Source organism: Etheostoma cragini, chromosome 15 (assembly GCF_013103735.1).
Source record: "Etheostoma cragini isolate CJK2018 chromosome 15, CSU_Ecrag_1.0, whole genome shotgun sequence".
Taxonomy (NCBI): Eukaryota; Metazoa; Chordata; class Actinopteri; order Perciformes; family Percidae; genus Etheostoma; species Etheostoma cragini.
Window position 1 is genome coordinate 4456382 of NC_048421.1, and position 15179 is coordinate 4471560.

General features: G+C 41.4%; 1 protein-coding gene across 1 annotated transcript in view; it reads right to left on the bottom strand.

Annotated features, from left to right (window-relative positions):
• The window catches only part of llgl1 (LLGL scribble cell polarity complex component 1), a 30072-nt gene that overhangs the window by 14462 nt on the left and 431 nt on the right, over positions 1–15179 (bottom strand). Inside the window, exons 2-5 of the mRNA XM_034894409.1 lie at positions 12965–13062; positions 2483–2564; positions 2236–2396; positions 1487–1634 (exon numbers count right to left, since the gene is read on the bottom strand). Coding sequence (XP_034750300.1) covers positions 1487–1634; positions 2236–2396; positions 2483–2564; positions 12965–13062 — 489 coding nt within the window. The remainder of the gene's footprint in view (positions 1–1486; positions 1635–2235; positions 2397–2482; positions 2565–12964; positions 13063–15179) is intronic.

Here is a 15179-nt window from a genome sequence, read left to right on the forward strand (position 1 = left end):
ACACACACACACACACACACACACACACACACACACACACACAGGCCTTATCAAGGCCCTCGTTAGGTCTCAGTTCAGCCCACTTCCCTAAACAAGCCTGGTTAATGAGGGGTTTGGCCAACCAGTCAGACTGTCACACAGCAGAATGAAAAAGAAACAGTAGCTCTGTGATGCACTGCCTGCTTATCCACACAGGAATGCAGTGACGAAGGCTGCAGCATGAAAAAAGAATGAACCTTACGTTTTTTATGTCCATAAAAACACTACAGTGTAATGCATAATGCAGTTTTGTGAATATTCACATGATAAGCACAGTTTGTCTTGAAGATTTGCATTTGTGCTCCTTTCACACTTTCACCGCTGAACTCTCAGACATGACTGCACATAAGTGCACACAACACTGCATGAATGTGAAGGGGCTGGACAAAATAACAGGAACGGCATACAATAGAAATATAAAATATCCTCCTTGTTTACGTCATTTTCCCTTGTCTGGGCATATTACGAATACCAAGCCATTCCCCTTTGCCACATTATGTAAGTTTGAAGTGTTTACAACTGATGTGTCAGCAATTCACAGCAATTACAGTACACTCCATTTACAATGGCCACTAATTGACTCAAATTAGAATTACTACAAAGTGGCCGGAAAAATTGGTTTCAAACCTTGAGTTATTCCTTTTTACATCTAATGGTAATGTCTTAAAACGCAACATTCAAAGTTAAAGTTTTGGGCAAAACAGATAATTTATTAAAATTCTATTTACTGTACATTTTCAATGCAACAATGTCCTGAAACAGATTCCTCAACATCTCAGTTCTGTGCTAATATTAACAAAATTATAATAACCCATAACATTTATACAGTGCTTTATCAGAGACACTCATAGCGCTTTAATGTGTAGCCTCCACCTAGGTGATGCACGGCAGGGGAACTGGGACGACCAGGGTTCAAACCCAGTACCTTCTGTGAGGCCACAGTGCTAACATCTGGGCCACTGTGCTGCTACAAAAGACAATTATCTTCACCTGACTCAGTGTTCCTCACTCACAAAAATGTTTACTAATGAGTAAGAGTTTTGTGAGAATACTAGTATTAGATATGACAGTACATGTCTGGCCCTCCAAACAACACTCAGGAGATGTGACCGTTCTCATGGTCCCCTGAATCACATGACCCTGACCTGCCTGCTGCTGCTGGGGTCAAGAGAGATATTTGTTTCTGCGTGCACGTGTGTGTCCCTGACCTGCTCAGCTGGAGCTGTGAGCTGAGGAAACCGGAGTGTTTATGTTTAAAGGAAAACATACTGTGAGAGCAATGAGATCAGAGAATGGAGTTTAAGGAAGAAACTACGGAGGAATAAAATGGGACGCACTTTACCATTAGTTGATGTAATGAAATACTTGGCTCTATATTTTATTGTATTCAACTTACTTTCTGTATAAGGACGTTGCTTTTTTTGAAGTCATTTATGTGACAGTCTCACCTCTGTGTGACCTGGTCTTGGAGAAGCGTCTGGTTGTCCTTCAGTGATAGGCGGGGCAACTCCAGGAAGTACACGCCCCCTCCCTCTGTTCCCATGCACAGCTGCTCGCATGACCTCAGCAAGAGAAGGACCGTCACCCGCGTGGCACTGAGAAGAAGATTTGGTGGAAGAGTGAGGGCCATTCCGTTTACTACAAAAGTGGCGCGACATAGTCACGTCTGGCAGCAAATCCACCCACCTTGTGGGAAGTGCAATCTGATTAAACTTTAAAACCTATAATCGCAAGGTTTTTCATTGACCAGCCACTCTAAGAAAGGGAGAAGGATTGACCTCTCATTCATGAAATATTGATTATTCATATCTTTGTCCATGTGCCATATATAAAATCTATAAACAGCAACGGCAGCCAAACTAATTTAATCGACTCTGACCGCACCATTAAATTGTGTGTTCATGTTCTACTTTTATTTCTTTGACTGAACAATTGTTGTTGCTTTGACAACTGTATCTGCTTGACAAATAATCCTTATAATCCTTAAGATTTCAGTTTGTGTTGCATGCATCCTTAGTGTGAATGGCATTTGAATCCAGTGCCGGGAATGGAAGACTCCAAACTACATTCAACAGCTATAGCAGAATAAATGCCAGACATAAATACTATCCAACACTGGCTTTAAAATGATCAAAACTTTAAGGATTATACCTTCAAGAGCAAAAAAATGGACGATCTAAACTAATATTAATGTACCTGCAGCTCTCAATGCCAGGTCTTCCTGGAAGGCTGTAGCTGTCCACTTCCTGCAGACAGACCACGCCGTCTCTCTTATCCCCGCCCACCTCTCTAGGGGCACCAGCCACCAGCTCCCACAGGTGAATCGTGTTGTCATCCAGCAGCGACAGCAGGCGGCCCTATCACAGCATATTAACATCAAACATCAATTTGGCCACCCACTAAGGGCTCCTTAAATTCCGAAAATCAGTGGCATGGAGCTTACCTGTCCAGGCAGGAAAAGGATTTGTGTGACAGCTGTGATGTCTTTGTGCAGTCCTGTGAACTCCACACCAGGGTGCCCGTAGCTGCAAGGATCGAGTCAAGGAAATTCAAAACAGAAAACTGTTTTTATTCAACAATAAAAAGAAGATTGGAGCTATCCACCGATCTGAGTCCACACAGGCAGCAGGCACACCAGATCCCCAATTTAGCTGCAAGTGCGGCGTGTGTAAGAGACAAACAAACAGAGCAGGGACTTAATTCTAGTTTATATAATGGATTGTTGCCACTGTCAGACTGCGTTTGTTGATTGATGGCAAAAATGTTTTCTTTTAAAATAGAATAGGAATTAAAATGTGTGATTGAGAGGGCAGAGACCAAGAAAAGTTTAACTGGTAATTCTGAGCTGTAAACCAGAAGAAACACACTGGTTAGGTGTAATAGCAGAGGAGAAATTAGAACACTTTAACAAAGCTCATAGCAATTACCAACACCAGATGACGCACCCAACCACCACTCTGTGTGTGTTTGGTAGTCCAGTAAATGAAGCGGAGCTGTTAAAATGAAGGCGTACACAAGGCGAGTACACAACAAGGCACGCAAGGCACGCACACACACCTGATTGCCTGTTTTCCTATCACAATCGGTTTTAATGATAGAAGAAAAATTTGACTACATATGTTTTATTTTCTATTTCCTCCTCTTAATTCTTATTCAGATCTTTCATATCATATAGCTTTCCACTGCAACAGGTATTAACTTTATTATTTAAATTTGCTATACCATTGTACACAAAATCAGTTTCTTTCCTACTCCCACAATGCTCAGGAAGAAGTGTATACAAATCCACTTATCTTGTTGGGAAAAAAGGTTGCTATAATTTTTTTGCTCTAACCATTTTTCCCATCTCTGCCTGAAATTACTTGTTTTCCCCATGGGGATCCAGTGGAGTTTAATACCAACATTCCTCTGCTGACTCCCTTTTCAGGAGTTCCCTCCTTCAGTTCTTGGCGAATCTCTCCCAACTCCTCTCCACTCGGCTCCTGTTCTCAGGTTCATAGAAACCTACCTGCCCCCTTCTTTCTTCTCCAAACTTTATTCCCGTCCTTTCTCATTCCTCGCCGTCTTTTTCCCTGGAGGCCCTGAAGAGTGTTGAACTAGCATTCCTGCAGCATTGTCACTTCCTGTCCCCGGTTTTATTCACTGCAATAATACATGCCTCAGACAGCTGGAGGTGGAAGTGTGAGAGGAACATTTACTCATGGGTCATGAACCACCAGTCAAGACAAACAGAGAGACCAACACAGAGTTCAAGAGATGACGAATTAAGAAAAGAAAAATATCCAGTATTCTGCTCCCTTAAAAAGGAAAAGTTCAACATTTTGGGAAGTTGCTAATTGTTTTTTGCAAGAGTGATAATGAGAAGCTCGATACCATTAATGCATGCTAAATATGACGCTACAGCCAACACTAGGTAAGCTCAGCTTTGCATGAAAGCGTGGAAACAGCTAGTCTGCCTCTGTCAAAAAGATGTTAAAGTATGCCTACTGGCACCTTAAAAGCTCACTTGTAAATACGCTATATCTCCTTTCATTTGAGCAAAAACAAATTGTAAAAATGATAATTTGCAGCAGTATATTTTTGTGTGTGTGTGTGAAAACGGAGGAACCGAAGACAGATGCACAGCTGTGGTTTGTGTGTGTTTCAAGCTATGCAATGATGACCACAGCTTATTCACCACAGTCAATACAGAATTTCAAATTTAAAGCTGTCTGTGCAAGAAAAGATGGCAAAGAAAGCCGCAGTGGATGGAGAAGAAATAAGACCACTAATGACTATTTAAGACTGTGTCAGAGAACCTTGGCTGATCTGTAGCACCTCTGACAGAAACCAAGCAACTACAATTTCACAATTCAAACGTTGTCATTCCCCACAACCCCACGTAAATATGTCCAACAGACAGCACAACGCCTGTAGAGCAGGGCAGAGCTTTTCATTGCTATTAGGCCGGAGCACAAACAAAGTGTGTGTGATCACAACAACAACAAAAAAACTAAAAATGAAGCTCAACACTGGCGCATGATTCACAGAGCGCACACACTTCCTGGTCATGGTGATGTCAGAGGACAGCTGGTGGAGGGATTCCCGGTAATGATGTCATCATCTCCTCACTAGGGACAGTTGTAGATAGAGTCCCTCTTACTGTAACCTCACTATAAATGTGAGTATGTGTGTGTGTCTCCTCTGGATTAAGCTCCTTCCGCCATGGCATCTGCTCACTGGCCAATATTACAGTCCTCAATAGTAGCGGGCAGATAATAAATGTGTCACCCCACCTCTGCAACTTGCAGTGCTGTTGCATTAAATACAGATATGCACACTTTGTGTCTAAATACGTAAAATTCACATAAGTACACACGCATGCAGTCACAGTCTCGTACGGCGCAAAAGTATTAGGATGCAACCTCTGGAAACATAAATATCCATCGCATATTTGTCTAAAGTTATAGCCGTGGCTAGTGGCTCGGCTTTGAGCTAAATGCTAATGCCGTTTCAATAACAATGCTAACATGGAGCAGGTTTATTATTGCCATACCATGTTCACAATTTTAATTTAGCATGCTAATATTTGCAAATTAATATAAAAAATAAACAGCAGCTAGGACACACACACACACACACACAAGAGGTGGAAAAACTGACTCAGAGCAAAGTAATTCAAAGTCCTTCTCAAGTCAATTGAAAGCATTAATTAAATGAACCACCAAAACTGATAAAACTCAGAGCTGTGTAGAAATGGTCTTGGATGATACAGTGTTGAAATAAATGTTCAGGGCGTTCCTTTCAAAGTTACATCGAAGGTTCAGAAACAAGAATTCAACATGGGAAACTTAACTCTTAGAGCAACCTGTTGAATTACACACTGGTTAAAGGTGCTGATCTAGGTGCTGCAAGGAAACCACGTAAAGTAGTATGCAAAGATTTGCTGCATTGCTCACTAGAGAACCCTAAAAGGCACACAATGGAGGCCTACAGTAACTCATAATCACTGAATCACTGTCTCTTTCTCAAACACACACACGATTGCCCGGTGATGCAGAGAGAGAGAGTTAGCGAGGATAAAGCGATTTCACGGTCTGAATACAGACAAACAGAGGGCATTGTCCTCCATGTCGGACCCACAGACCACAGCCAGCACACTCTCCAACTCACACAAGCACACAAATGTGACAGAAGATTGAATTGGACAGGAAGGAAGGACCACTAGATCCAAGGATGAATGTCTAAGTTGACCACACACAGAAAGAGAATTAGATTATCTGCACCAGAGGAAAAAGTCAGAAAATTAAACACCTTTATGAGTCAGACTTCAGACAACACAAGTAAAATTGTTTTTCAGAGACATCATCTGCAAGCATTTCTTTGCAACTCCCTTTCGTCTTTACACACATAGCAACACGCAGACACACACACACAAACTCACACACTCCTCAGATGTCTGGCAAAAGGCAGTCTACAACAAGACAAGCCAAACAACTCCACCCACCCACTAGACAAACAATCCCGTCTCATTTGCATCCTCTCCCTCAGTTAGTACCTCTCCACCCCCCACACTCCCCTTTATGTCCCACTCACTCAGTGACAACACGCCAGCAGTCAAACTTAAATGTATACTTAATTGTCAAATATAAAGTTTATATTCACAACACTACGAAGATTCATGGTCCCCAGAGGATGAACTGTAGAACCGTAAGATCACACACAAGGAAAAACTTTCACTGGTCTCCTGGGACAAATAGCCCTACCTGTGCTGATTCGAACTACATTATACTGTTCAGACCGAAGGAGACAGATATTGCACCGACTGACTTTGACAGCGACAGAAGAAATTGGTCCTGGTTGTAATCTGGGAGGATCAGGATCGTGTTCTGGGTTGATTTGGTCCAACTGAAGCCCCACGGCTTCTTGGACCGTGTAAGAGTGTTAAGCTACTTTAATGGGCCAGCTGACGGCCTGTGAGTTTCGCATCTAGGTCAAACTGCTTGTCGAAGCATTTTTCGAACTAATGAAAACTTTTTTCAAATTGACATTCTCCCCAGAGGAGAGAGTTATCATGGGATGCCATTTTACATATAAACATACTGCATCACAGAGCTGCGACCAGGGCTGTTTCTCACCATTATTTAATCTTTGTTATGACAATAAAGTCACACAAAGTCAAAATCCACGTTTACATGGATCAATATGAACAACTATGATTGATGTTGAAGTTGTTGAAGTAGATCCAAACAAGATTTTCTTTTACTTAAGTCAAAGTCAATGTCAAATACATACATTTATCGTAACATTTACCTTAATAGGCCAATTATTAGCAGTGATGTTACTACCATTGCTGTACATTTTCCTTCTTCACTTTAATTCAGCCAACCATGCCTACTAATACAGCTCTTCAGGGATTGATTGTTTTGTTACTTTGATTTGTTGGTTTGGGTAAATTCTTTTGCCTTCCTCAACTCTACCATTCAGCAGCCTCTCCACTCTGTTTAACTTGGCAAGACCACACACCCTTTGCCCCAAAAGATGAACCCCCACCAACGTGTTGCCAACTGGACAGGCGTTGTGTGTGTGCCCATTAATCTGTAAGTGCGTATAGGTGTGGGGGTGAGGAGACCGGCACGGACCAAAGACCGGGTAAAGAGGAGGGAGAAGAGGTTGGGTGAGACAGAAAGAGCAGAAAAGAGGAATATTAACAGCCCTGCCATTCTTCAGGAATATCAATGAGCCCCACGTTATGGTCAGGCAGAGAAAAACAGACAGATTGAGAGATGGCGGTAGGAGAGACGATAGGTAAGAGAGAAAAAAAAACTAAAAACAGTAAGTAGTGAGAGGAAAAACTGCTTTACTGTGCAGAAAAGAAAGTTAAGACAGAGTTAGCAGGGAGTAGGCAGCGTGTGGGTGAGAAGAGAAAGAGGGAGGAGGTAATGGCTGAATAAGAGTCCACATCTTCAACTATATTAACATCCTACCGAGCAACTCAATATAATTCATTTTACAAAAATTTAAATAAAAAGAAGAGCTTTGAAGTATTTGCTCTACAAATTAACCTCCAATACAAACCACAGTATGTGCAGCTAAGCGTGAAAACAAATTAATGTGACTTGGTACAAATTAAAAAAAAGTGGGAAATTGTTGGGAAAGGGCAGGAAACGCTGTGGCTGCAGCACAACTGAAAGGGCATTGTGTGGCACAAAAGAGCACATGGGGAATTTACCGTTTCCATCACAAACTACAAACATTTGTAGACTTTGAGGATGGATAAACAATTCAAGAATCCTTGAAATTAAGCTAAAGCAGCTGCCCGAGGCCATTTCTCAGGCCACTATGTGACTGACTTGAAACAATGAATTTTCTGTGTAGTCCACGCTGTGAAATTGCAAAAGTGGATGACTCACAGTACAAAAGTACAAATTTCCCGAGAATTTCAGACGTGTACAAAATCAAGCTGCAACCCTGTGGTCACTCTGACCACAAAAGTGGTCATCTGCCACTAAAATGGGAAGACATATCAATAAAAAGAAAATTAAGCTGCTGATCTTACAGATAAACACATTTTAGCATTTGCAATGTGTCAAGAGACAAGAGCCGATGAATCAGTACCAAACAGGGTGATCACTCAGCGTGGTGTGTGTGTGTGTGTGTGTGTGACCAACAGGATGTCAGACACACAGAGGGGGAGCTGACAGCTGGAGGACACCCACAAACACACCGATCAAAGCTCTGCTGTGTGTGTGTGTGTGTGTGTGTGTGTGTGTGTGTGTCAATATTAGCACGTCCTCTGGCTGTTGCATTGCCGATACTGAAGCTTCATGGTCACATAGTTTCACATGTGTGACTCAGCATGTTTTGTACAGTTTAAGGTGTGTGTGGATATCTAGCAGGTACTGTAGTACTGTAAGTAGTATTTTCTGTAGAGCTGGGCAATATATCAATATTATATTGCAATATCGTGATATGACACAAGTGTTATCTTTCCCCGGTTTGAAAGGCTGCATTACAGTAAAGTGAAGCCCTTTTCTTAACTTACCAGACTGTTGTAGCAGTTCTATTATTAACCTTTCCCCCACTTAGACATTATGTCCACGTTACTGATTGTTATTTATTGAAAATCTAAGTGTGAAGATATTTAGTTGAAGCACCAATTGTCAACCCTAAATTATTGCTGCAATATTAATATTGAGGTAATTGGTCAAGATATCGTCATATCTAATTTTCTCCCCATTGCCCAGCCCTAATTTTCTGATATTTTTACAAACTACTGATGTATTTCTACCAACAAACTCTGGTATCTGACGTGCTGAGCTGCAGAATTTGAATGCCCTTAGGCCTGCAAGCACTTTTCATCCCTGGCAACTGCGCTGGTTGCCTTGGAAACCAATTCAAAAGCTTCCTTTATTAAGGCTAGACTCAGCAACAAAGCTCTTACTCACCCAATCTGCACGCACACACACACACACACACACACACACACACACACACCTACCTCAACAGGCATTCTTCAACAGGACACAGACTACTCAAGATCGACCCACCACCCCCACACATGATCTCTCTCAACATACACACGCGCAAAAAAACTCCATACCACATTGTCCCCCTTCCCTCTGCTGAGCCTCAGTCTGTAGTCGAAGCAGTAACTCTCAGGGCGTAATATGACTCTGCCTTTATAAACACGCAGCGAGTGAGAGACGGAGAAAAAGCAAAGAACAAGTGAGAAACTCGAGCAAGAGGCTGAAAAGAGGAGACGAGGTCTAATCATGCCAAGATGGAGTACAGTTCAAAGTCATTGTGTAATTTTCAACTGTTTCTTTATAATTAAGTAAAGAACCTCTACATCCACGTCTACTCGGCCAAACTTTCTCTTCAGCTTTTTGTCTCTTACTACCTCTCGACACGCTGCTCAGGCTCATGCGTCTGCGTCAGTGTGTGTGAGAATCAAATCACACATCTGGCACCAACACTGGAAGTGTGTGAGTGTGTGTACAACAGTACTAGTAGTTATGCTGGCAAGCATGTCTAGGTCAAACCCAAGTCAGTAAATCTGAGATTAACAGAGAATGATAATACTTACATACTTATTCAAAATGAAGACTTCTTTCAACTAAAACGGATTTTGAGAACCAAATTGAGGTTTGAAGTTTGTGAAGTTTGTAAAGCCTGATATTAGAGCTGAAAAGATTAGTCAATTCATTGCTAAGTAATCAACAAAAAAAAGAAGCAGTTTTGATAAACGACATTTTTCACGAGTTTTTTACATCCCATTTGTTCTTTAGTCTTGTTTCGTGTTGCCTCATTGTTTTAACCATGTCATGTCAGATGTCACACAATGTAGGATGTCCTTTTAGTCTCACTTGTCATACCTCTTCACCAAATAAAAAAGTATAACAGTAAATAAGATTGTTTCTCCGATCTTTCTTGCTGTTATGCGCATAACAACAGCTTAAAAGGGACCTAATGCACTGGTTACTGACCTTTCTGGCCCGAAAAAAAAACTACGCAATGTCCACTGACAACCCTTTAACAGGTTGCAAGAGTTGTGAGAAGTTCAGCAAAAGATCGTTGAACTTCTCAACCGGCCGGAATGGTTTTAGAGGCATAAAGCCTGAGACACTCATCGAATGCAATGCCTTTTGTGAAACAAGATACTTTTGTACTTTTACCTTTGTAAACTTTTCACATATTCTCTGTGGGCATACATGCTGACTTTCCAAATTTCCAACAGCAGCTGGAACCTTGTTAAAAAGCAGGATGACTGGTGTGAGCAATGTAGTACCAGTCATTTGTTAGAGTACAGGTATAGCTGTGTAGTAGAGATTTCTTTTCCTCCCCTTCCATCTCTTTTGCACTCCCTTGTCTCCACTGCCTCTGTTTATCTCCCTCTCTCCCCTCCTCCATCCATCTCCCTCTGGGCTGCAAGTGCCTGGTACCACTAGTCTCTCTCTCAAAGAGTTGATTCTCCCGTCTAAAGCTTCGGCACATAACACACGGCCGCAGCGAGACTCCCTTTACACACTGAAAAAAGATAACCCATACACAGTTGCTATGAACATGCATTCAGATTTAAACACCGACATGTTTGTGTTCATAAATCCTGTTACATGCTTCCCACTGCAGGTCTTACACTCACTAACGAAAACAAGCAAAGCCATACATGAAACATGGGAGGCAAACATGCGAAACAAACGTCGTCAACATATGTTTTCAATCTACAATCTTCATTTTCTAAAAGGATGACGGTGCTTAACCAGTAATTAAGCAGAATATCCAACTCAGTGCAAAACTATTTACAACAACAAAGCAGCACCCTGATGTTAGCCCGCTATTAACTACACAACCGTTATGACAGAGCTGGCGGCCATTACACATTAGCGAGATCAACAACATGTCAGAGCTGTGTCACGTGGACAGTGCATGAACATCCCAGCTGCTGAAACTTCTGACACACTGACCAATTGATGGTTCTGCTGCAATGCATCCCATGAGCCAAACCAATGCTCGTTTCCAGCAGAGCTTCACTCAATCTTCCATCTTATTCTGGGTTTTTCAAACAGATACATGCTCTGCCACTGCCGAGGGCTGGGGCTTAAGATTCCCACTGACCACGAGCTAAAAAAAAATGCATTTATGGTATTCTTGGCCTCCAAGGATGGAAGCAACTGCCAAATAGTATATCTAATGATGATGTTGCTTTGTTTTTCTGTACTGGTCCTATCTTAATAGCTCTGGCCAGCAGGCCTATCGGCTAGGATAACACTTTACTCACTCAAGTCAATGATCAGCGATCTGGAGGCAGTGATGGCTTTAGAACGTAGTATAGTTGGGCAGGAACCACACAAACACACAAACAATCACAGGGGTAAACTAACCCCCCGCTTTGAGTGTATTATCTAAAGAATTTAAAACTATAGGGCGTAGTTTCTGTTTCCCGGATTAGGAATTCTAAGTAATGATGCAGTTGCTAGTAGCCAAGGACAACACTGAGTATTAAAAAACATGATGTACTCTGCAGAAAAGTTAATTATATTCACTCGATTTGAGTTTCTGAACATACTGAGAAATACAGAGAGTTAGGTGGAGCTGATAGTCTAACTTATCTTTGTATCAACTCATTTGGCAATGGCTTGAATGTAACGGACGTTCATTGATATAAAATGAAGATGGACGGATTTGTGTGCAACCTGCCTGGTTACTCGTGCTAAGACTACTTTATATAATTGACACAGAATTTCCAGATATAAGACATTTAGTTTTTGAGAGAAAACATTTGTACTATAATTCAGAAAAACAATGGCCAGAACTATTTAAATAAACCCCAGAAATTTAAAAAAAAAGATTACATTTCAACTATCATTGCCAGTATAGAAGAAAATGAAGTCGTCTTTAGATAAGTGGTGCAGACAGTGCAACTTCCCACAGAGACAGAGAGCAGACACATCAATGCACTGCTCCACTAAACTGGTGTTATATAAACAGTTCTGCTGCAGATAAATATGATCAGTATTTCCTCAACATTCATAAAGCACTGTGAGGCATCGTTAGAACAGGAAAAACAACAAACCTGTAAGAAATAGCCGTACAGACTGTTACGCAAAATTGGCTTCAAAAAGTCTTTTATAAAATAAAAAAATGCAAACATTTAATATGAAATCTTTCATAAAATTTATAAAAAAATGTTATGAAGGTTGTTAGGTAATTTATAAAAAATAATACATTTTAAAATAGTATGGCACCTTGTAGCCCCATGGGGATGTCCAAATGACATTAGGATTCAGTAATTCTCCTCCTACAACCTGCACAAGAGACAATTACTTAGATTATTGTAATTAGATATTACACATGAATATGAAAAAAAGCGTGACGGATGAAGCACTGACTTCAGTTACCCTCAACCCTACAGAGGAAGACAATGCAGTAGCTGCCCCGCGGTGCTGATGTACAGAGCGGCACCTTAAAGATGTAAACTGACATAACTGGAAGAAAAACAGTTTCTGTACTCCACCAGCCACTGCTCAGGGGTTCTCTTTGTCCTGCAATCCGTAGTCAGCCGGATTTTGGGACGCATAGTCAGTTGTGACCAAAAAATAGCACATCTCAAAAATACATGATTAGAATTTGTTTGATAAAAACCTATCAAGACACTTTTGTGCTAATCCATTTCTGATTTGTTTGTTCTGATTAATACAGTGTAACCAATAAGAGCTTATGGACGTGTGGACTGCAGGCCGATTGATGGTTGGTTGAACTACGTATTCTTAGTTTTATTACATGGGATTCAGACTATTTTTGACTGAAATTGCCATTTCTGTAAACTTGGATTGGTAAGAGATTCATATAGTTGGCTATTTCAAAAATTCAGTTTATCGACCAGCCTTACTGGGATTGATGCCCTCTTTCTGTGAAATGCATGAGCTCACTGATAAAAGGATACACTTTGATGGCTCCTGACTTTGTCCCGATGGCCATAAGTTCCAATTTGGGGTCAAAGGCCAAAGCACTGGGCTGATGAGGGAACCCATGCTCCACAGTCTAAAAGAGAAACACAGAGAAAAAGAGTGGGAACGACAAACAGACGACAGAGAGACAATACAAATGTTTGTATTCTTTTAGTTTTTCTTCCTCGGCTGTCTGTGAGTGCAAGTACACGCTGACTTTACAGTCAGACAGGCGTCTAAAAGGGAGGACACCCTTAATAAATTTAGAGTAAAGTTCCTAAAAAAGGCACTGAGGGCAGCCGCATTGCTTCATTAAAATTCCCTGCAGACTTTGGGAAAATGGGATTAATGTAGATTCACAGCTTTTCTTTCTGCCCATGTCAGGAAAAAGAGAGGTAGCTTGGGAATGCATTTAGATGTACGGAGTAAAAAACGAGCAGAAACTATGCAGAGATACCGTAACCTACTTTAAAGGGGGTCTTTTAAATGTTGTGCCAAGGATCCCTGAGGGGGCTCGGCGTCCAAGAAACTTGGAAATGAGATATTTAGTTGGAACTCAGTTTATGAGGTAAAACATTAACTCTTTGTTTCTCATCAAACACACAGTCACATCAAAGTAACAGTCCTGTTGAAAGACCACCTTTGGGATAGTTGGGGCAGCTGGTGCCAAACCATTTAAAAGTGTGTGTGTGTGTGTGTGTGTGTGTGTACATGCTTATGCGTGTTGTTCCAGTGCAACAAACAGTTCATGGCCTTTGAAGGCATTTACTTTGTAGGTACAGAGAGAAAATCAACCGATAACTGTTTTGATCATCAATTAATAGTTTCAGGGAGTAGTCAAATACCACACATTTTATTAAGACTCTGACCACTGATATAACAAAGATGTGAAAGAAAGATCTTTTTCATGTGATTACAGAAGAAAATTCAATTGACAAATTTATTGCCTGATTTTTGCTGAAACAAGGCAACATGAACCACTTTGCTAATATAATGCAGATATACATTTTCTTCACACTTATGCTATATTATCTGCATTCCTACATAATCTTGTTGAGTGGGGTTTGACATGTATTTCATAAGTCAGGTGTGTTATGTGTCGTAATCAAAGCGTGTGATAGATTGTGCATTTTTAACATCTAAACGTTTGGACAGCCCTGCTCTCTGGTACACTGTCTGGGTGGCACACTGTGCAGACAGCGGCCTCACCTAACCTGAGTTCAAGGCCACAGCAGTGTTCAAACTGTTTTTGTATTTGCACAGTATTCTACCTACGTGTAGTATACCATGTTGGAAACATAGGCCTGCAGGTCATCCAAAAAGACAACCTGCAACTGATATTTTGATGCACAACTAGCAATGCAATCCATGGGCGTCAAGGTACTTTTAGGTTCCCACCAGTTTGGCAACAGTGGTCAAGGTGAAAACCTGAGGCCTACTGGAAGTGCAGCAATACATCTCAGCACTGCTGGCTAGTGAGTAAGAGGGGAAGGCTGATAAGACTGAGGTTTACATCCATGTGGATGTGATGCCAGAGTTCCTTGAAATCTGACACTCATGGTTTCACCCATAGACCCTTAAACACTGAAAGAATCAGAGGTCTAAACTATCAGCACCACAAAAGCAGCCAGAAACACCCCTGACCCACTTCCAGTCTTTAACATACAGTGTCGTCTTGGTTTCAATGAAAAACCTATGAAAGAGATACGAGAGTTCTAGCTGTCACCACACACCGCCAGCCATCTTGATCAAACTGAATGAAATATGGGTCACACTGCTCACAACCAGCATCAAACTGCTGCAACACAACTCAAACTAGCCTTGTTAATGTCACGCCTGGCAATGCCTATCACAGACATTATCAGTTGTTGATGGTTAATTACACTAATGTTAGGTCTACAAAGCCAAGTCCTTGGTGCTGTTCACTTTGAACGCGGGCCTCGTTTGGGTGAAAGCCAATTAACACGCCGTGAAAACAACTGAACCCCGCACACACACATCAACAAAGCACCCTGCATGCGTCCAGGTCTGGCATGCACTGCAGACCACCAGAAGCAGTTCTTTTCTGTTTCTACCTGGAAACAGCAACAGAGAGGAGCGGCCGGGGCAAATGCTGCAGTGAGCTCGACTTAAAAATCTGGTCCTGTTTTGAGATAACTAACGTTAGATAGTTTTGGGTAGCAGTAGAAGAGGAAAGAAGAGGATTAAACC